Source organism: Fusarium pseudograminearum, chromosome 2, assembly GCF_000303195.2.
Source record: "Fusarium pseudograminearum CS3096 chromosome 2, whole genome shotgun sequence".
Lineage (NCBI taxonomy): Eukaryota > Fungi > Ascomycota > Sordariomycetes > Hypocreales > Nectriaceae > Fusarium > Fusarium pseudograminearum.
The window spans coordinates 6,125,076-6,147,177 of NC_031952.1; the positions used below are offsets into that span (position 1 = coordinate 6,125,076).

General features: G+C 47.3%; 9 protein-coding genes across 9 annotated transcripts; 6 read left to right on the forward strand and 3 right to left on the reverse strand.

Moving 5' to 3' along the window:
* Positions 1-1,298: 1,298 nt before the first annotated feature.
* On the reverse strand, positions 1,299-5,765 carry FPSE_04566 (uncharacterized protein; the record flags this gene model as incomplete). Its single annotated transcript, XM_009257684.1, has 6 exons — positions 1,299-4,372; positions 4,496-4,664; positions 4,729-5,121; positions 5,188-5,250; positions 5,305-5,554; positions 5,602-5,765. 6 exons carry the CDS (start codon positions 5,763-5,765, stop codon positions 1,299-1,301), a joined length of 4,113 nt encoding a protein of 1,370 aa, XP_009255959.1.
* An 831-nt stretch (positions 5,766-6,596) lies between these two features.
* On the forward strand, positions 6,597-8,492 carry FPSE_04565 (uncharacterized protein; the record flags this gene model as incomplete). Its single annotated transcript, XM_009257683.1, has 1 exon — positions 6,597-8,492. One exon carries the CDS (start codon positions 6,597-6,599, stop codon positions 8,490-8,492), a length of 1,896 nt encoding a protein of 631 aa, XP_009255958.1.
* A 539-nt stretch (positions 8,493-9,031) lies between these two features.
* FPSE_04564 (uncharacterized protein) lies at positions 9,032-10,168 on the forward strand (the record flags this gene model as incomplete). The annotated part of the gene is made up of 3 exons (XM_009257682.1): positions 9,032-9,183; positions 9,234-9,512; positions 9,565-10,168. 3 exons carry the CDS (start codon positions 9,032-9,034, stop codon positions 10,166-10,168), a joined length of 1,035 nt encoding a protein of 344 aa, XP_009255957.1.
* Positions 10,169-10,811: 643 nt separating this feature from the next.
* On the forward strand, positions 10,812-11,531 carry FPSE_04563 (uncharacterized protein; the record flags this gene model as incomplete). The annotated part of the gene is made up of 3 exons (XM_009257681.1): positions 10,812-11,028; positions 11,082-11,202; positions 11,252-11,531. The coding sequence occupies 3 exons, from the start codon at positions 10,812-10,814 to the stop codon at positions 11,529-11,531; spliced, it is 618 nt and encodes a 205-aa protein (XP_009255956.1).
* Positions 11,532-11,883: 352 nt separating this feature from the next.
* FPSE_04562 (uncharacterized protein) lies at positions 11,884-13,169 on the forward strand (the record flags this gene model as incomplete). The annotated part of the gene is made up of 2 exons (XM_009257680.1): positions 11,884-12,113; positions 12,170-13,169. 2 exons carry the CDS (start codon positions 11,884-11,886, stop codon positions 13,167-13,169), a joined length of 1,230 nt encoding a protein of 409 aa, XP_009255955.1.
* A 1,010-nt stretch (positions 13,170-14,179) lies between these two features.
* FPSE_04561 (uncharacterized protein) lies at positions 14,180-15,679 on the forward strand (the record flags this gene model as incomplete). Its single annotated transcript, XM_009257679.1, has 1 exon — positions 14,180-15,679. The coding sequence occupies one exon, from the start codon at positions 14,180-14,182 to the stop codon at positions 15,677-15,679; it is 1,500 nt and encodes a 499-aa protein (XP_009255954.1).
* Positions 15,680-15,861: 182 nt separating this feature from the next.
* On the reverse strand, positions 15,862-17,432 carry FPSE_04560 (uncharacterized protein; the record flags this gene model as incomplete). Its single annotated transcript, XM_009257678.1, has 2 exons — positions 15,862-17,318; positions 17,366-17,432. 2 exons carry the CDS (start codon positions 17,430-17,432, stop codon positions 15,862-15,864), a joined length of 1,524 nt encoding a protein of 507 aa, XP_009255953.1.
* Positions 17,433-18,586: 1,154 nt separating this feature from the next.
* Positions 18,587-19,580, forward strand: FPSE_04559 (uncharacterized protein; the record flags this gene model as incomplete). Its single annotated transcript, XM_009257677.1, has 3 exons — positions 18,587-18,730; positions 18,779-18,990; positions 19,043-19,580. The coding sequence occupies 3 exons, from the start codon at positions 18,587-18,589 to the stop codon at positions 19,578-19,580; spliced, it is 894 nt and encodes a 297-aa protein (XP_009255952.1).
* Positions 19,581-19,693: 113 nt separating this feature from the next.
* Positions 19,694-21,149, reverse strand: FPSE_04558 (uncharacterized protein; the record flags this gene model as incomplete). The annotated part of the gene is made up of 6 exons (XM_009257676.1): positions 19,694-19,905; positions 19,955-20,131; positions 20,180-20,389; positions 20,440-20,547; positions 20,606-20,957; positions 21,006-21,149. The coding sequence occupies 6 exons, from the start codon at positions 21,147-21,149 to the stop codon at positions 19,694-19,696; spliced, it is 1,203 nt and encodes a 400-aa protein (XP_009255951.1).
* Between the last annotated feature and the right edge of the window lie 953 nt (positions 21,150-22,102).

Here is a 22,102-nt window from a genome sequence, read left to right on the forward strand (position 1 = left end):
AAGCCGGTCCTCCCCGAAATAGCGCCACACCGCTGGCAACGAAAAGACCGGTTCCGATAGAACCTCCAAACGCAATCATTTGCAGATGTCGATTTTTGAGCTCACGGGCGAGAGCGGTGTTGGCAGAATTATAGTTGGCTTTACTCATGTTGAAAAGCCTTCCATTTGTCGCGTACGACGTGTTGTAGCTGCTGAGTGAGTACTCATCTTCGGAGTGGCTCGGTGGCGGGGCGCGCGTGAAGCTTGTCAGGAGACGATGCAACGCGCCCGGAGAGTTTGAGTTTGGGTCCGGAGTGGGAGCATTTGATGAGGGTTCTGTTGATGTTAATGTCTTTGTTGACGGCGGAGGAATAGCCTGCATCTCGAATTCTCTCTGGTAGGTCATGTTGAACTCTGCATCTCTTCTGCTGGGATGTGAGATGGGGCGAGGTGAGCTGAAGAGCTTAAGACTACCTGATCAAGGGTGAGATTTTCGTCCCTTTCTTTTTCCCCAGGCTTGTTCTGATGCACGTGCCGCTTTGCCACATACCAGCTAAACTTGAGCCGTACTAGAGCGGGAGATAGTACGCAGGGGTAAGCGAGAGTGTCAGCAAATCATTGCTGTTCCGCACTCGACGGCGAGTCCGTTTGCGGGACCGGGAATTGTTTATTGTCTTGATTCTTGTGTCTTGTCGAGTTAGATCAGGGGCGAAAGCATCAGACTAGCAACGTCAATGGTTGTCTCTTCTCTGACGATGCATGTCTGAGAGCAAGGAAACGTGCATGACGGAATTGCTGACAGTTGACAGCTGCGCCCTACACGATTCATGCTCTGGTCCGTCGCGTATCAGCCGTAAACTCTAATCAATTCCCTCATCTCCGAGCCGGTATTTATTTCTTGTTTCCGTTATGTCTCTGTTCCAGTCCAACCCTAATTCTATTTCCGCGCAATGCACACTAACTAACTGTAGATCGTGAATCCGCTTTTTGCCATCGAGAACGGGAGCGGACACTTGCCATGGACCGGTTCCGTTTGTACTCGTCTGAGCTTACCAATTAACTTATCTAGGTAGGACAATAACAGCTGATAAATGAAACGATTCCATCAATAGTTGAGTGGCCAATGACTTTATCTCTACCTCCCAACGTTAGCCATGGAATTCCAGTCTGCGACTCAAGAAAACGCCTCCCACAGACGCTTATTGGACTTGTGGAAGATTGGTATCACAATGCTTTTGATAGCCAAGTGGTTATCAACCCACTATTTGATACTAAGAAATAAAGAGTAAAATGCTAGGCTTGGCGACTGGTTATTTTCACTATCTATTCCCCAACATCTCCATCATTGCATCATCCTGTCTTATAATAGCCCACGTCCACGCTGTCTGTCCCTGCAAATCTTGAGAGCCCAAAACGACACGGCTGCTTGTCAACATCAATCTTACCACCTCCCTATATCCGAACCTAGCTGCAACACAAAGTGGTGTTTGGCCATATTCCGTATCTTTAGACTCGACGTCAACACCTTGTCTTTCAAGGAGAAGTTTCACTACCGCTTCGTGTCCCTCTTCTGCAGCACACCACAACGGTGTGCGGCCCTTTTCCGCATCTCGGAAGTTGAGCTCAACGTCTTCGTGGCGAAGCAATTCCTCCACCAACAAGTGATTGCCTTTCCATGCAGCCCACCATAGATTTGTCACATTATGTGCCTTCGCATTCTCGTTTGCGTCTTGAAGTCCTGTAACTATATCCACGATATTAGTCATTCGGTGTGCACGAAGCAGTTGCGCGATGGAATGTCGTTTGAACTGGTAGGCAATCCAAAGAGGTGTTTTCCCAGGATCTTGAGTTTTAGAATCATCTGGAATCTGGCCGTATTCAAGAATTTTCTTGACAACATCTTCATGTCCTTGTAGAGTGGCGTTTGCAAGGGCCGTATAGCCATGTTTATCCTTCGCGGTTGGATCGTTGCCAGGAGTGTGGAGGAGAAGTTGGACAACGTCGCTATGTCCATTCTTTGCAGCATGAAACATCGCAGACCGCCCAACCTTGTCAGAGATTTCGACCTTGATACCCGGATGGCTCAGAAGAAGCTTAACCACCTTTATAAACCCCTCCTCTGCTGCATAGGACAATGGAGACTTTCCCAAATCTTTACATTCCAGGTTGACGTTTGTTCGACCATCTTTCACTAGAAGTCGCGCAATTTCAAGCCGTCCGTTTCTGGCAGCTCTCGATAATGGAGGCAGTCCCTTATCATCATCTCGAAGATTGACATCTAGATCCTTTTTGGATAGAAGGAACTGGACTAGTTGTTCATATCCCCTTTCAACAGCCGCGGACAATGGGCTGCAACGCATTTCAGTCATGTTGTCATCCATGCCGAATCTGCCTGATCGAAGCAAAGTCAACATGTCCATCTCGTCTCCCCACCGGAAGAAACCTTCCAGTATGGACGGACCTAGTATTGAAGGGCCGGCATAGAAGTAAGTTCGAAGCAGATGGTCGATTTCGGGCTCAGCCGGACGATCTGCGTCGAAACCTCCGACATCATTTGACCTGGTTAGAGCCAAAAGACCAATAAGGGCATCGTAGTGTCTTTCGCGCAATGCCTTCCGAATAGGTGAGCCTGGAACCCCGTTATCAACGTCAATGTGAGGATCGGCATGTAACATGGCCATGATAAGAGATCCCAAGTCCTCTTCTGCAAGAGTATATAGCAACGTTGAACGAAGTGAGCTGAATGTACCGAGCTCTAGGAAAACCTTTCTCAAGTACACCCAAGACCGCAGCTGGAATGTCTGGATAAAGGATACTTGAGACACACCTTCAGCTTCCGCAGCATTGGCATGGTGTAGGAGGTGAAACAAGGCGTAATGAAGCAAAGGGGTCTTGTACAGCGGTTTCGAATTCGAATAGTTTTTCCGGCCGGATTCGACGATGGAGTCATATGTGCTGCGCAGACTGTCAAGATCATCAAACCTCACTGGTCGACCAGAGCCCCAAATGATTTTGAGTGTCGACGAGATGCAATTCAGGCAGCAGCTTTTCAAAGTATCATGGGCAGCGCCTTGGGTGGACCGAGCTGCGTCGCTTGCAATCAGCTGCATGCCATTGTCACGTAGGAGAAAGTCTCGGACTGTCTCGTGAATGAACTGTGCAGTTTCTCCACTGAATTGCACGAGTCCCTTGGAGCAAGTCAAGATAAACGCATCCATAATCTCAATGGAGACATAATCAGCAGTCCAGGACTTGGCCTCCTCTTCATTTGCGCCGTGAAGAATTGCGTAATACAATTCTTCTCGGGTCAAGGGTTTCCGTGAGAAGAGAACCCACTGAACGCAGAGTAGCGTTCCTTTCATGTTCTCAACATCGCGAGTGAGAATTCCTTTGAAAAGTGTGCTGAGATCGCTGGGCAACTCTTGGAGTTTCTGTTTTTGGTTCATTCCCGTTGCCGCTGCCTTGTTCAATATCTTCACAACGAGAACAACCCAGAGAAAAACGCTTGATGCACGGTTGATGACCTCTTCTTGGATTCCCTGGGCCGTCATGCCGTCTTCGATGTACAGCTCACTTTGAATATAACGCTCAATGTCAAGATAATGCTCCTTCTCTGACTCGAGAATGATCTCGACCTTGTGTGATATCATGATCTGTGGATAATGGCGGCTTGCAAATAGCACACGCATGTCGACGTTCGCCGTTTTGGCGTATCCCCCAAGGTCTTTGAAAAACTTGATCATGTTTCGAACTTCATCTTCATCGCCTTCATCCAGGGCATCCACAAACACCCACAACCTGTGGCTCTCAAGCTCACGAACAGCATGCTCGAAAATACGCTGAAGTGACGATAATTCCCAGGATTCTTGTACATCTGCTTCTGGTAGCTCAAGCCGAGTGAAATTGTCAAAAACAGATTTAAGTCGAGGTACCTGTGAGAAGAGCTGATATATAAGAGACTGATACATCCCTGTAGTGCTATTCTCAAGACCCACTCCTCGAGCATTGAAAAAGAAGTTGATTTTGATGTCTTCTGGGTGCGCCAAGCTCAGCCGCGAGACAGCAAACCTCATCAGGGTGGATTTCCCTGTACCTGGTTTACCCTTGAGCCATAGAACTCCATGGTGATCCTTCACATTTTCTTTGTCTAACCAAGCTTGATATTCCTTGTTTGTAAGTAACCATGTGCAGGTCTCGGGATGTTCGAGGCCTATCTTGTTGAAACGATTTTCGAGACGCTTAAAATGAAGTTTCCTGTAAAGTTTCTCTCGTGCTTCCGGGTTCCTGGGATTGTTTCTCACTCGTGAACCGGGAAGATCAGCTAGTCGAGTGTCGGCTCTTGAGCTATCATCTGACTGATTCCGATATGAATTATCGATGGCTCCATTGTGGCCTGGGAAGAGATATCCACATTAGTATTTGCTTCTCAAAATAAAAAGAAGAGAGAAGGAAGAAGTAGGGATATTTGAACAATCCCATGTAATTTTGTAAAAGACATATACTAATCAAGTCTTACCCTTGCTATCCAGAATGCTTTGAGCACCATTTGCGGTTTCGACAAGCCAAACCCTGAGTTTTTTGAAGTTCGGGTCATCAGGACCGTTGAATTTATGCAGCATGTTATGCCTCACGTCAAATCCATAGTCATCCGCACCATCGATAGTTGCCGAGTTCCTACTGACTACCTATGCGTGAATCGTCAACTCTGAAGAAGAAAGAAGTAAGCAGATGTTGTGATATATCACTTACAATGCTATGGTATTTTTCATCAAAGCCCATCTCTTCAAAATTCGGGCCTAGCTTCTTTTTAAAGGCAGACAGATTTGTATGGATGGTCTCGTAGACACATATAAAAGGGAACTTGTAAGCATCGTTGCCAAGTAGGTCGGTAAACTGCTTTACAAGATCATCCAGGGGAGTCGGGCGATCAGGTGTACTCTGCTTCAACAGCTCGATTAAGCTTCGACTAGATTGCCTCCCAGATTCCTGCGCGGTTTCATATCGGACCTTGGCCATTTCTGACCCGGTGGCCCACGAGCCTCTGAAAGGAGTACCGAGGAATGCTGCACCGATCGTGTGTCGTAGAATTAAACTATATCGATCATGGCTGAGCTCGGTGGGGTGAGATGCAATGACGAGAGACTGCAGAGTGATGAGTAACAGCACGAGATAACATCATATCCTCTACAGCTGAGGAACAGTACGCACCTGGGCTAATAACAAACCGCCGAAGCATGAAGCAATGAAGATGATTGGGCAGTGACTTCGACCCTGTTGACGTTAGATATCCAGATGTGATATTCTCGAGAAATGAAGTAGCATTACCTCGTCAAATCGATCGGCGTACAGGTCCTGAAGCAGCGTCTTGGCATGGCCAGAGAACCTATCACTAGATGCAAAGGAATCGTAGTTTGCATTCCATTGATATGTAAGAATGCGAGAATCGGGCATAAATCTAGGCAGCATGTGTTTGTCTTTGAGCCAGTTAACGTCTCCAGAGTTTGCATCTCCATCAACCGCCCACGCAATCCATGTTTTATCAGAAGTTGCATCGAGTCCATGCAAAGCAACGATACTGCTTGAATTAGGAAAATTCACTTTTCAACAGGTCTATAATCTTACTCGTTTTTGAGCTCTTGTTTATTGTATTTGGAGCCAGGCTCTGGGTAAACTTGAGTGAGGCCCACTCGTTTTCGGGTTTCTTTGCCTTTGTCCCGTTCTTTGACTGGGAGAGAAGCCTTATTGCTTCCAGGAAGGTCTTCATCTGCTGCCTTGAGTTTGTCCATGAGAATTCTTGACGCTTTCGTGTGCTGTCGTCATGAAACAAGATAAATACACTTCACCTGGAACTCGAGACGTTACTGACTGGCAGGAGACGGGAGAAGTGATATAAGGCTTTCGTAAGGCGAAATAAATTCATGCGACCTACCTAGACGACGAAGTACCCAGATAAGCCTAGGGCGGCTATGCTGTCTTGGTTAACCCTCTTGACACCCAGCCCTCAACTAGTTAACCCGTTTGATTGGAAGGCTGATTGAAAATACTTAGTCTGACGATGCATGATGGGATGGTTTCCCCGTTTTCCTCCAGTCACAGCCTGTCGCTCACCCTCAAGCTCATGCAGACGGGCGGCGATACTACCTCATGATGTGATTGAAGCAGGCATACTTGACTCGCTGTGACAGGGTGCAGGTGGGGGCACAAGACGTGAAATTCGGCGACTTTTTGGGTAATATTTCCACAGCGGACTGTAAAGACTTCAATCAGAGAATATGAACAGATAGACGGGCGTGGTACTGAAGCGATCTACAACCAGAAGGGCAATGATTGCTACAGGTTGAAGTACTGGATTTTACATTTTGACTGACAGCTTGAGGCCTCACGGCATCAGAAACATTAGCCAACATTTCTGATACCCACCAGAGAGGCTGTACATACCAAGTCTCCAAATCGGCAGTGCTTCGTGGTTACCAAACCCTTGTACAAATAAGCTCAATCTTACATTTAAAGCACATCTTCCTCGTTCCGTCACGGTTGAGATTCTAAATTCCTATTGCTTCCTGACAATTCCCTGCATCAACAATTCACTTTAACGCGCAATACCTAAATCTCCCAAGATGATACAGAAACTTCAGAATAGTCCATATAAGCAACTGCCTACAGGTCATATACGATTACTTCGAATCTCTACAAATGCCTCAGATCAAAATGTCGGATACCTTGAAGCCGTACCGCTGGAGGAAGCACCGCCTTTCTACGCTCTCAGTCACACTTGGGGGACCCAGACTTGCAAACAAGATATCCAAATCCATGGCTATACCCTAAGCATTACGACCGAACTTGCCTATGGCATTCGAAGATTTCAGCAGCTTGCTATAAACGGCTCAGCTCTCGATCCACCGCTGCTACATATGTGGATCGACAATCTTTGCATAGACCAAAACAACATTCCCGAATGTTCCACTCAAGTTGGTCTTATGAGAAAGATTTACTCACGCTCTGTCAGAACCCTGATCTGGCTTGGAGTGGACCATGGTTCCCACTCCACGGGATGGGACTTGGTCGATCAAATCTATGCCGAATTCCGGTCTCTGCACCCTACTGTCAGTAACCCGGGCCAAATTCCAGTCAAGGCCTATTCCGACGCGTCGCATGCTGTGTCCAAACTGCCCGCGTGGGATAATGAAGCCTGGGGGCAGATGAAAAGCCTTCTTGACCTTCCCTGGTTCACGCGAATTTGGATTGTGCAAGAAGTTGTGTTATCTTCACAGGATCCCATCATCGTTCATGCGCAACGTCTATTTCCATGGCATCGTCTTGGATGGGCAGCCGGCTGGTTGAGAAGAAATGGATATCTCCGGTTATCTCAACTTTCTAAAAACTTTCTCAATGTCAACACAATCAGCAACATTCGACGATCCAAAAGCCTTTGGCCATTGGATGCATTGCTATCTTGTACCCAGATCAAGTTCAATGCCACGAATCAAAGGGATAAAGTATATGCGGTCCTGGGAATAGCAGCAGAATGCGAGAATTCGGCCGAGGTTCCAGAAGCTTTGCGCCCAGATTACAGTCTTGAGACCGAAGAGATATACCAGAAAGTTGCCCGCTTCTTATTGCAACGCAATGGCTCCCTCGCTATCTTGACCCGTGCCCGTGGTACCGCCGGAAGTCTATCGAGGAAACAGAGATTACATGACCTCGAAAAGCTGCCATCGTGGGCCCCTGACTGGAGTGACTATCGGGTATCTAACAACGGTATTCGGACAAGCTTTTCCTGGATACACTACACAAACCCGGAAGAGCCTGTCATGTTTGGGTTTCCTAAACAATACGCTGCGGCTATTGACAAACGACTAAAACTCTTTGATAACCAAGGCGGTTCAACTCTGGCTGTCGGAGGCGCAATAGTTGGAGATATTGTGCAGAGGGTTTCTTTTAGCAACAACGAACAGACCAAAGAAGATTTCGGGTCCTTCCTCGACTCCAGACTTGAATCCATCTGGAATTTGGCGTTCTCAACCTTGAAGCCAACAGACGAGGGAGGTCTGGAGCGTTTGGCAGCTTGCTTGATCAAGGTCACCACTGCCGATCAACACGGACTCACTGGGCGAACGTGGGAACAAAGCTTTAAGGATGGATTGACCTACATACTGCGTCTTTTCGAAAAGGCCAACACGAATGCGACAGTCAGAATGGCTGGAAGCGACAACCCACAAGCTGTGGCTCATCTACGACGTCTTGCATCAGGTGGAGATGCTGAAGAGTATAGGGTCTTGGCAGGGACATTTGGCTTCAACAGATGTTTCATCGTCACTTCTACAGGGCATATTGGCATTGGGACTTCCGATGCACAAATAGGTGATTATGCTTCGATTATATTTGGCAGCGGAGTTCTGTATGTTATCAGGAAGACGGGTCATGAATTCACTTTCGTTGGTGAGCTATATCTTGACGGCTATATGGAGGGACAGGGACTACAGGTTGAAGAGCAAATACTGAGACTTACTTGACAAATGGGAAAGTAGTTTACTTCTATTCAGTCAAGTTAATTGTGGTGGGCGCTACTGGCGAGGCGCAGCAGATGCCAAGATAAGTTATTGGAGGTAACAAAGAAACATATATAGATCAAGCGGTTCTTCAGCACGTTAAGAGGTAGTAATTCTGTTAGATATAGACCAACTATCATATCTTGCGACCTGATAAAAGTCCTGGACATTAAAAAGTGACAGTTCTTCAGAATATCATTTGGTCTCGGACCTTGAAAGCCAAGCAGCCAAGTCGGTTATCGGCCCCAGTCCAGTGGAGTTTAATCCTTCAGCCATCAGCAGACCAATAGTGACATTGACCCCTTATTATAGCACTGAAGAAACCCCCCACACTGGTAAAACGACAAGAGAAAGGCCCGTTAGCGAAATTAAAATGTGCTGTGCCTCTGGAAGGTGTGCATTATACATAAACGTAGTGGCATTCTGCGCGCTTTTCCCGCTTTCCTTGCCAGGTCATCTTTTACTACCTAACAAGCTATCTCAGCCTTATAAGCCACAATACAATGTTGGCTGCTAAACGCATAGTCCTGCAAGTCATTTTGTGCTGTCTCTTGACACTAGGTCTTGCCAAGGATGATGAAAAATATGACCCTGCTGATAACTTTCGTCCAAGTAATGTAACGGGCCTGGGCAGCTTTTACACCTGGGTTGGATCGTGGGTCTCATGTCCTCAAATAGTATCGAGCATTTGACTAACCCTCATAGATACTACAATGCCACTGCAGAGGTTGATATTGAGTTCGCTTATCAATATCTCACCCCTTCCGACGAAGTATGCCCGGAGCTTAGGAACTTTACAACCACCTTCAAGTACGACGCTATCCTCAGTGTTCTTGAGAGTGGTACCTGGAACTCTGGAAACAATTCTGTCATCTTCTGGCTGACACTCTTGCCGCAAACTTCGTCGTCATTCAATGTGTCTTCGTTGCCGCAGGACTTTATGTATAAGAAGAACAATCTGTCATTCCCTATCTTTTCGGACGAGTACGTCTCTTCATATCTCGAAACTAGTATTGTCTTGCTGACTTGTATCCAGCCCAACTCCTGGTGGCTACTGGCGTCCCCATAACAAATCTTTCGCTCCTAAATTCAACTTCACGACCACTCAGGCTTCAAGCGGAGCTTACAGTCTCAACGGAACTGTATTGAACAATGGAGATAGCGGAAGCGCATCGGCCTGGAAGAATATCACCATGCCAACTTGCAATTCCACTGAATGGACCAATGATTATAGATTCTTTATGACCACCTTTGAGTCGTACTTTGCAGAGGATTGGGACGACTACAAGTTACCCGAGGTTAGCATGCAGTTTGACGACAAGACAGCCAACCTGACTGTGGGTGGTATCTTCTATGCCAAGCCCTACCGGCAATCTAACATGACTGGCCAACCGGTGGGTGGCGTTCCCGAGGTTGTCGGCTATGTTTCAGTTCGTTTCGCTGGAGTTGTGGATGAGTACCATTCTGATGCTCTGAGTCTTAATGAGAGTACGCCCTCGTGGGAGCGCACTGTTGGGTTCGAGAGTAACCCGTCCAACATTGGGTACGGGGACAGTGATAGCAGTGCAGGCAAGGTGGTTTCCGGTTCCATTTTGGCATCTATGGTTGTTGTTGCATACGTCGCTATGGCACTATTCTAAAGTGGCTTTAAGGATATAATCGTACTTGTTATTAACATTTTAATGCATCTTACTATCCTGAAACGAGAAACAGAGTCAGTATTAGACTTGAAAATCTTGAACAACCATCAAATACTCACCCTTGTGCAGGGACCTTTATGCCAAGCCAATAAAATGTGCAATAAAGCAATGAGGTCGCTCCAGAACGGTGGTGGCGCATGTAGCCGAACCTCTGTACTGAGCACCCTTGCAGCAGGACTTACAGAGTAGACAGTCAGACAGTACACTCATATTAGTCTTTATTTCCAATGAACGGACAGCGCAGAATCTTTCATGGAATGAATATGCAAAGTGTAATTTTTTTAACACTAGAAAGATACGACTAGAATGAGATGTTACTTCTCTATGCTGTCCACTACCCAAATGAAGTTGTTTGCCAAGATTCTTGAGGAACTACCCCTGTTCCCTGTGCTGAAAAGTGTGTTGCCACGTCTTAGACCAACCTCAGCTGAAAGTTCCAGACCAACAATTCCTTTCCCTTCAAGCCAGCCAAGACTTTCAGCCCTGTTCTGGCCCAAGCCACTGAAAAGACCTGTGCATAAATATAGCCAGTATTCCTGTCCATCTCAAAGAGCAACTCCTTTGGCACGTACCTACAGACAAAATGCTACTACAAACATTACTGGCGTTGCTTCTAGTTCAAGTGTCGCACGCGACTGATACTGCAACAGCGACACGAACAACCGCCTGCCCACTAATCACGGAACCCCCTAGCCTTGAAGATCGCGCCGTTACATCTTTTCACACCATCGTCAGCACTTCGTACCCTCAAAACCGGTGGTCAATAGGATATGGCAAGATTGAAGGGAAAGAGGGATTTTGTATGAACAGCCCTAGAAATGGAATGGCCTGTCCAATACTGACCCTTTTGTAGACACTGCCGCTTGTGTTGACGGTTTATTCGCCTTGAGTGGCATCTGGGCAGGTTGCGGCGATCTCATTTTCACTCGCTGTGTCGGTGCAACTGCATTTGCTCGTATTTCCACAGTGTCTTGGTAAGTTGTCTACAGCAAACTGCAACACAAACTAACGTTCGCTCTTCAGTATGGGAACATGTGTGACGCACAAGATATTTGACTACAAGGACACATCGCAGTCATCAACTCGATTTATTGCTTGTAATTTTCCGGGGACTTACGATGGAGCCATGACCCTTTTGAAGACACCGATTGGAGCCGCTGCAGAGTCGACTTCTGACGAAGCTTCAACCGCGACGACTGCTGCTGAGACGACAACAGCTTCGGCGACGGATTCTGCAGCGGGGATTATTAGACCAGAGTTTCAACTGATGTTGATAGCTGTTGTTTTTGTTCTGCTTTTCTAATTGTTTTGGTTAACAGGGCTATTTGCTAAGGAGCTGCTGGGGTATAAACATCGTCGAACGCCTAACTACAGACGCAGAATCTTTGTCGCTCCAAATGCCCTCTTGGGGAAATGTCTCATAGTGACTAGTTGGAGAACTCTCTAGTATAGAAAAGTGGTTTCGCGAAAGTTCCAGAATCTGACAGCCAAATGCTTCAACTTCACACTAGCAAGATGGACAAAACAAAACATGTCCCTATAAAGAGTCGCTCAAAGATTGGAATTCACAAACTCTTGACTTCCACTTTAATTAACCCATAACTCTTCTTCATCATTTGCAGTGTCATTATCACGTTCACTCCCCCCCATTCATTATGAGTTCTCTTGCCTTTAGCGTCCTTCCTCACCCCGTCCCTGCGTCAGCAAATCTGACAGCATCCACTATTTCCATCCCCGACAGTGAGATTGAGCGACTCAGGACGCTTCTCAAGCTATCACCTGTTCCCGAGCCCAATGTTTGGAACAGTCGTGACGATGGCTCCTTTGGGATCCCACGAAATGAACTCATGGATTTGGTGAACTATTGGGAAAACGACTACGACTGGTAAGTCCACATCTCATAACAGTCAACTAGGTTTTTTACTAACTGATTACCTCCAGGAGAAAGTGGGAGGCCACATTAAATTCCATCCCTCAGTATAACATTACTGTCACCGACGATGACTCAAAATCGTACATGATCAACTTCTTCGCCCTATTCTCCAAGAATCCATCTGCAATTCCTATCCTGTTCCTACACGGCTGGCCAGGATCCGTCGTCGAATACCTTCCTATTCTTCAAAAACTCCAAAGCGATTACAGTCCTGAAACTCTCCCTTATCACATTATTGTCCCCCATCACATTGGATATCCACTCTCAGACGCACCACCTCTTGACAAAGAATTCGCACACACCGACAATGCACGCCTCATGTCCAAGATGATGCACTCCCTGGGCTTTGGTAAGATAGGGTATGTTGCACAAGGTGGTGATTTTGGCGGCTGGACAGCACCTGTCATTGCCAACATTGACCCAGCGTGTAAGCTCGTTCACATGAACATGCTGAACGTCATGCCTCCAGCTGGAGAAGATGTTGAGGCTGGTATCAAAGAAGGACGTTACAGTCCTGACGAAGTAGCGGCTTTTGGTAGACTCGCCGAGTTTAGCAAGACAGGCACTGCGTTCATCCAGCTAGACGGCACGAGACCAGCTTCAGCAGGCTATCTTGTCGGAACTAACCCTGTCGCACTTCTTGCCTGGGTTGGAGACAAGATGATTCAATGGTCTGACAGAGCTCCAGACCGCGATTTAATCTTGACAAACGTGGCGCTATACTGGTTCACTCGCAGCTACCCAACCTCGATATACGTACATCGCATGGCCTTTGAGAATCCCGAGCTTCTCATGGCCGGTTGGAAGGACATCAAAGTGCCCTTGGGCTATTCTTGCTTTAAGAAGGATCTTGTCACTGCACCTGAGAGGTGGATTAAGCAGACCGAGCAGGTCAAATGGTATCGTATGCATGAAAAGGGTGGACACTTTCCTGCACTTGAGGAGCCTGATGCTCTGTGGAAAGATGTACAGGATTTTATTGGAGGCTTTTGGGACAAGGCAGGTTGATATCGCTATGGACAATATCTTGTATTGGTGCGGCTTCAGGGCGCAAAGATATTAAGTTTGGGACATTACTCGTAATGACTGGGGCATCAGGAAGGACTTGTTATTTTTGCTGGGAATTTGGCGCATGACATTTATAGTCACATAGGTTGGACCAGACTAGCAACACTATTTGAGAGACTACATGGGAATAAATGGATGGATAAACTTATATATGTGGCGTCAAAGTTGCATGGAGATACTTTAATCCAGTGACAGCTGCGCGTTTGTCATGATGGGAAATACGAGACATTAGTGATAGTTGCTGCACCATTTATGCCATTTGATGCCACCAATCAATCTTTAGGTCACTCACATTCCGCACTCTCAATGTTCGGTGTCAAATTTCCCGATTCCCTTAGCCGAAGCTACGGTTCCATTCACGTAGAAGCACTCATCCTTGCGTCAGTCCATCTGCTCATAATTGGCGACAACGAGTGTCGTTCCGAAACATACCCAAATAGGCCACAGAGTCTTACTGTCATTGGAGGCCTTTTGCTCGTCTGGTCTGGTCACTCTTGGGCTCTGGTTCGATCGCATCAGACTCGGCACTTCCTTGCCGTTGTGGGGTTGCAGTAAGGCCCGAGCCATGTCCCTTTTTCGGACGATCCCCCGGATCCCGATCGATATACCCCACGAAATGGAAAGAAGCGAGCAAATGGGATGAAGTTCAATGTATTTCTCGGCATTATTCTTGACGATGGGTTGCGATGTCGTCGTCGAAAAGGTCCACGTGGATGGTTCTATATCAGAATTGGAAGGTGGTTGGTTATCTTGAGGAGAAACAATACGAGGCGACTTTAGGATCGGCTGATACGGCTTCTTATTCCAGGAATTTCTATATAAAAGCCCTATGTTCAAGACATACCATAGCTACCAAGGCTCATTCTCCCATTGTGCCTCTGCATTGGATCAAATACTTCTTCAAGTCACTAATATCGTCTCCTCAAACCTGACAAATCTCTTACGCAATAATGCAGTTACAAAGCATTCTCGCTCTTGGTATCGTTACCACGGCACGTCTTGCTGTCGCTGGACCATGCGATATCTACAACAGTGGTGGCACACCCTGTATCGCTGCACACAGCACTACCCGGTCTCTATACAGCAACTACAATGGTGGACTCTACCAGATCAAGCGTGCATCTGATGGCTCAACTACAGACATCAGGCCTCTATCAAAGGGTGGCGTCGCGGATGCTTCTGCACAAGACACCTTCTGCAGCGGTACCACATGTCTCATCACCATCATTTATGACCAATCTGGTCGCAGCAATCACTTGACCCAAGCACCCCCTGGTGGCTTCAAGGGTCCAGAAGCCAATGGGTACGACAACTTGGCGAGTGCTGATGGTGCACCAGTGACCCTCAACGGGAAGAAGGCGTATGGCGTCTTCATCTCTCCTGGAACTGGATACCGTAACAACCATGTTAGCGGTTCCGCTACAGGTGATAAGCCAGAGGGCATGTACGCTGTCCTCGATGGTACACACTACAATGGGGGTTGCTGCTTCGACTACGGCAATGCCGAAACCAACAGCAAAGATACAGGCAATGGTCACATGGAGGCCATCTACTTCGGTGACAACACTGTCTGGGGATCCGGTTCCGGTAAAGGACCTTGGATCATGGCAGATCTCGAAAATGGCCTCTTTTCTGGCAAGAACCCAAAGAACAATGCTGCAGACCCGTCCATCAATGATAGATTCATCAGTGCAGTTGTCAAGGGCAAGCCTGGCACATGGTCAATCCGAGGAGGAAATGCTGCGTCTGGCGGTCTGTCTACATTCTACAACGGCGCATATCCTGACGGAGGATACAACCCAATGAAGAAGGAAGGCGCCATCATTTTGGGCATCGGCGGCGACAACAGTGTTGGTGCGCAAGGTACCTTTTACGAGGGCGTCATGACGTCTGGTTATCCTTCCGACGCCACTGAGAATGCTGTGCAGGCTGATATCGTGGCTGCAAAATATGCCACAACATCCATGACAAGTGGTACTACTCTCTCAGTTGGATCATCTGTATCATTGAAGGTCACAACATCAGGTTATACAGACCGCTACCTCGCGCATACCAACTCAGATGTCAACACACAGGTTGTCAGTGCCTCTAGCACGGCCGCGCTTAGGAAGCAGGCTAGCTGGACTGTCCGTACCGGTCTTGCCAACAGCGGTTGTGTATCATTTGAGTCCGTCGATACACCTGGAAGTTTCCTCAGGCATTTCTCGTTCACTCTCGTTGTGAACAAGAACGATGGAACCAAAGCGTTTAACGAAGACGCTACGTTTTGTCCACAGAAGGGTTTGAACAACCAAGGAAGCTCGATTCGATCTTGGAATTATCCAACTCGCTACTTCCGACACTACAATAACAAGGGTTACGCTGCGTCCAACGGTGGTGTCCACGATTTTGATGCCGATAAGAGTTTTACGGACGATGTCAGCTTTGTTGTTGCAAAGGGTCTTGCCTAGATGTAGAGCATTTTATCACGTTGGGCTTACAAGGTAGATACTCATTTCCAGATGTATATCTTTGCAGAACCTGAACAAGATATATCAATACATTCTTTCTTACAAGTAGTCTATTAGTGCTCGTCCATCACAACCTAGCTATATATACTATACGAGGCTCATACAGCCGTGTGACATGTTGCCTATTCCAATGGAGTCATGGTAAACTCCATAGGCTTTGACATAGCCGATTTCATAAACGGGCTTCGAGCTCTGATCTCCTTGCCCCAGATAAAAACGGCAATTGGTGCTGCTGCCAAAACCAACGAGATGAATCCCAGAAGGGAACTAGCCCAATGGAAACCCAAGTTGGTATACATACTGCTCGAAGCAAGCGGCAAAAAAGCAACACCAAGGTTCTCTCCCAGTATAGTAGCTCCAATTGCACTTCCAGCATAGTTGCTATAAGCATCGATCAAGTAATTCGCGATACTAACAACAACAGCTTCCGTTCCAAGCCCAACCAGCATCAAACCGAACGCAGGACCGACCCATGTCACCCATGAAAAGCTTGTCCAAGCGTACACAAACATGCCCCCGGTTACACCAATAAAGCCTCCAATGACAGCGACGTAAAGTCGAGCTTCGGGTATAGGCGTGCCGGGCTCTTCTTTGTTGCGCGATGCTGAGGCGTAATACCAATTGTTTGTCAAGACACAAAGTCCAAAGCCAAGAATCTCGCCAATAACTATAGAAGCTTGCACATAACCTGCTTCGACGGCGTTCCATCCATATAGCTCGCTGAAAACTTGTTCGACGGATTGGGTAAACACGTAAATGACACCTAGACTGAAAGCTGTCCAGATGGTAGAGATTGCGACCACACTCTCTGTACAGAGCATGTAGAGAGGTCTCTGGATGCTGATCCATATGTCGTGCATAATGGACTTGGAGTCAAGTTCTGTTTGACTGTATGTGTTTTGTCCCTGTTTTCTTAGCTTTTTGGCTCGTGCAGTTAAGATTGCAGATGCTCTCGTTTCAGGCAAAGCCAAGATGAAGATAGGGAAGAAGACTCCTGTCCAGATAAGTTCGATGTATCCAATCCACCGCCAAGGGAGGTATTGGAAAATGGCAGCTCCCACAACAGGTCCAAGACTGCTCGAGTTCAGATAAATCATGATGTACAGCCCCGTGGGTATCGTTCGTGCTCGATCCGTGGCAAAGACATTTCCAATAATCCCTGCTACGGCGTTGGCGAGGATAGTACAACACCCACCACTGAAGAATCTTGTGATGATGAGCGTCTCGTAGTTTGGCGCCGTGCCAACTGGTATCAGAAAGCACAGGAACACGGTATAAACCAAGAGGAACACGATCCTCATGCCAAAGTCCTCCATAATCGGGAGTAGTACCAGGGAGAAAATGGCGCCGCCGAGTCCCCACGATGTAACGGGCCAGTAAGAATGCGGAAAGTTCTCATCGCTAACGTTGAAGTCTTCACCGATGGCTTCGTGGGCTGTTGTGATGATTGTGCCGTTCATCATTGAGATGAAAGTTGCGAAAAGACCTAGGCCTACTGCAAACCATTTCTTCTTGACGGACCAGTTATATGGGTTCTCGGGATCGTTTGGGCCTGACCATTGCACGACGACGGGTTGGCCTATTGTCGGTCAGTTTGTTTTGGTGTTAGTTCTGCGTGTAACGAACCTATCGAGGACTCATCTGTCGCTTTATCATCCATAGTCATCGGTTTTGGCTCTGTAAGTATAGTCATCTTGGCCAGATCTCTTGGCTAACGATCAAAAGAGTTTCTGTTTGATGATGCCAAGTCCAAGTTCGAAGCAGCCAAGAAGAATATGGAGCCAATCGTTCGGGGGACTTCATCTCGTCCAATGTTTCGAGGCGTTGAGATCCATACCGAAAACTCTTCCTAATTCCGGACCCATAGAGATGAATTCCATTACCTCACTTTATTGCCCTAGACCAATGACGGGTTTTCGGTTACAGTACGCTATGCCCCGAAGTGTGTAAACAAGCCGAGTGTGGGGAACCGTGGTAAGATACTTGATTAGGATAGCGGGTTCTCTGAATGGACTTCGTGTAATGGAAGACATAAATGGAAGGAAGACCTTATATAAGGCATGCAGATGACAGAAGTCATTAACAATATTTTTTCCAAAATGGAAGACACATGAACAATCCGTGAGCTTACCATGCCAAGGAGCCAAGGCTTCATGACACGATCCCTGGGCCGAAGCAATGCAAGGCATTGAACAGTATCATACTTGCAATCAGTGGAATAGCATGCCATGACCTCATATATGCTCAACCGCGCCTCAAATATTGGTCAGCAACTGAACATTCCCAGCCAGGCGGGTTGCATAAAAATCGACACTGATTTAGTAGTCAACATAAATGTTAGATCATTCTTAGTGCTTATGTAGCCTAAGAGTGGTCTAATAATTTCGTCTGGATTGCTTCAAGTCCCTATTTTTTTGCTACCCACCTTCCAGCCCCTGCAACTCTATGTTGGTTGCTTCAGATTGATTTCTTTCATTCGGCTATGGTATGCAAGCTTGAGGCTTCTGGTCCAATCAGCATTGTGTTCATGACTTGGATGCTGCTCATCACCGAATTGGGATATCTCCGACCTTGTTTCCATGCTTAATTAATATGCGCTGTAATTCAGCCAAGACTCTCTATTGGTATTGGGACTCTCGCAAGGCATCTTTGTTATTTGGCGTATTGGGGGCCAAAGGAAAGCAGATACCAACCGCTCGCTGCTTGATGTCTTTCATCTTTCCCCTCTTCTTCTTGTTCACTTTACTTGAGACTGCAATACGATCGATCACTAGGTTATCTTAAAACTTCAGAACCACTGTGGTTCTTGTAAAATTATAAACATCCTGTATCTCCCACAGATTCAAAATGCCAGATAACCGAACAATCTTGGGCCCTCTGACAGAGATATGGACATTCCCGAGCCGTTGCAATCAGTTATATCTACCCGATTGCTCTAGTTGCACTGTAGCATCGCAAGGTCAAAAGTGCAACACTGCCGATCCCACCACAGTAAGTCTATCACTACCGACGCAGCTACCTTTAGACTAACTTCTGGAGATTGATAGCCGCGAAGATATATTGTGCTGGCCTCCAGCGAAACCGCCGAACGTGTTTGACCCGCCTCTCAGTGGTTGGGGTATCTATAAACCGGCCGACACATGCCCCGAAGGCTATACGGTTGCATGCTCAGCCGAAGGCACAACAAAAAGTGATTTCGAGTTCCAATTCAAAGTCCATGACGATGAGTTTGTCAGAGGGTGCTGCCCATCGTAACTATAACTTGATAACTGCCAAGGTTAATTGGAACTGACATCAACATAGCCACTACGAATGTGCCAAATATGAAGGAGCACAAACTTGTAGGAGTATCTTCTCGAGAGGCAGGATACAGATGTTCTCGTGCAAATCGGGCAGTACTGTTCTAAATGATTTGAAGGCGCCGACTCAATGGCTAGGGCCGGGATCGACTACGATTGGAAGCATCACAATACATGCACCTATGTTCCAGCTTGCCGGGTTGGAGAAATTCGAGACAACTACAGATACAGAATTGGCATCTTCAACAGAAACTTCCCAACCCAACATGGAGTCAGACTCTAGAGGGGGGCTATCGAAGGGAGCGCAAGCTGGCATTGGCATCGGAGTTGGCGTGGTTGGGCTTGGGGTTTTGGTCGCAGCATTTTACCTCTGGCGACGAAGGGAAAGGTCGAAAGCACCACCGAAGTACATGTTGGAACCGCCTCATTTGGATTCGAGAGAGGTAAACCCTCCGGATGAATTAGGAGGAACACCGATAGCACCTCCTCCATATACTCCGATTGATCTTCATGGAACCACCGCTAGACAGAAATTGCCTTGAACATTGGGGTCACGTTACAACAGACTTTGTAGACTTGAGGATCAATTAATAATTACTAGTCATTCTCTGTCATTACGACATAGTGTCCGTTTCTATATTACTGCAGGATGGGCCTAGTCGTAAAGCTTAGGTCCTGAAGCGGCCAGAGTAACATAAAACAACTTAGTCTGGCCGGTGATAACCAATCTTCCCTTTCCAGCAAACTGGAAGTTGGCAGCAGTAGTTCCAGTATAGATCTTGCCAATGAGCTTGCCAGAGGGGTTCCAGACGTGGACACCGTCACCACAGCCAGCATAGACGCGACCCTTGGAATCAGTATGGACACCTAGAGATATTAGTCAAGAGCATATAACTCTGGGATAGTTGAAGCTTACCATCGGGGATGAATGAAGCTACGTAGGCAAATGTCTTGCGGTTCTCAAGGGTACCATCACCGTTCACATCGAAAGAGTAAACAGAAGCGGGAGAAGAAAGGTTGCGGCCGTAGAAGCCAAGAGCGATGCCAGTGTCGGTGACATAGACACGCTTACCATCAGGAGCAAAGCCAATACCTGACATGAATCAGCAACAGGGAAAATTAGACCCGAAAAGGAGCTTACCGTTGGGAAGAGTAAAGTCGTCAGCGACAACAGTTACAGCACCGGTGTTGAAGTTGTATCGGTACACTTGGTTTCGCAGGCCAGGGACAGGACGGAAGTCTTGAAGATAGCCGTAGAGAGTGTCGGTGAAGTACAAATCACCGTTCCTGGGGTTGATGCCAACGTCGTTCAAGGAGTTGAACTGGCGACCAAAGTAGTTGTTGAGGAGGACTGTGGTTATTAGTAAAGTGTCTTGTTGGAAAGCAGCTACTGGATCTTACCACTAGTGTTGTAGGGAGGGAGAGGGTTCATTCGGTAGAGGGCCGAGGGGACTTCATCACCTTGGCCTTCACCAGCGAAGATGATTTCGCCCTTGTAGTAAATTCCACCTAAATTCCATCTATTAGTCTCTCATCGACGAGTACCGGCAGCTTTGGATAGACTTACCATTGGGGTTGACGACTTGAGGGTTGGCTGTGTCGACAACCGTCACCTTCACTTCATCCTTGCCCAGAGTTCCCTTGCGTAGAGCCTCTGCCTCTTTGAGAGAAATCTTCTGGATGATGGAAGACTTGTTGAGACCAGTGCCAGCCGCGGGAGCTCCTGCATTCTGTACGAAAAAGACCTCCTCAGTAGGTGGGTACCAGACTACGGCCTCGTGAAAGATGGGGTCACTCTTCGACGTGGCAATAAGTGTCAGAGAGGGATCCTTTCCGATGACGTCGAGGAACTCGTCGTCGTAGACATGGAAGGGTTTCTTGACAAGAGATTCCTCCGTCACTCCAGGCCATGTAAAGACCTGAGATGAATCAGCAAGTTTCTAGAACGTTGAGAATGAGGGGTTTACCAGTGAGTCATTGGCCACAGCAGGCGGTGGGACATCCTTCAAAACGTTGAAAGACTTCTGATCAATGACCTGAGCCGTGGAGGGAAGTTTGGCAGCTGCCACGCCACAAATCCCGACAGCAAGCAGAGCAATGGTGGAAGGCATGGCGAATGAGGAGGTGGAGGTGAAACTGAGTGGTGTGGAAGCCAAGCTGCAGGAGGAAGATGGATGGTCAGGCTGTACTAAATATGTGCCTTGGAAGAGCGTTGTCCACAATTGATCATCTCCGCTGTGTCATGGATCACAACTGGGCAGGGCATGGGTGAGAAACTGGGTAGCAACCAAAATCTTGGTTCTGAACTTTAGGCCGCATAAAATAAACAGGTTATGCTTAGCCTACCCAAGTCTCTATCGATCGACGGTTTATTTTGTCTCTTGCTCAAGTCTCTGTTGAGGCATTAAAGATGGAGTAAGTGAGGGGTGCAGGGATCTGTCGGTTGGTGTGCCCAGACCGTACAAGATCGACAAGGTTAAGCTTAAGCTAGTGGAACACCAGATTACCCGAAGCAATCACCTCTCCGGCATCAGGATACACCTTGTAGGTTACGGGGAGAAGGGCACGATTTAGAGTTTGGCAAGCCGGACTTTCTACCCTTGAGGAACTTACGATTAATGGGGTTCTAGACTATCGGGCGGATCGAGAGACAATACTTCCGAGAACCAGGTTCATGTTTTCTAGCTGATGTGACCTGACGATTATGGATGGATGTTGGTACGATCAAGCGAGGACTGCATCCCTGTCTCAGCTTTGTGAACCAACGACTCAAGTGAACCAACAAGAATGACCTGGGCACTCCTGAATGCTGCAGCTTGGCTGCGCCTCTGAACTAGTGACAACGGTGACTTGGCGTGCCGTAGATTGCATGACTGTCAACTCTAATCCTAGGAGCATTATTTGTTATTCGAAGCGAATTACCCAACAGAATAAGAACTACGGGGAAAAACTGAACTCGGTAGCAACGGCGAAACTAGTAACGCTCTAGAAGTTGTGGCTTGCGGCGCGGAAAGACTCCTGGTGCCGGCTATTGCTGACACCTGCTAATCGAGTGCCGTAACGG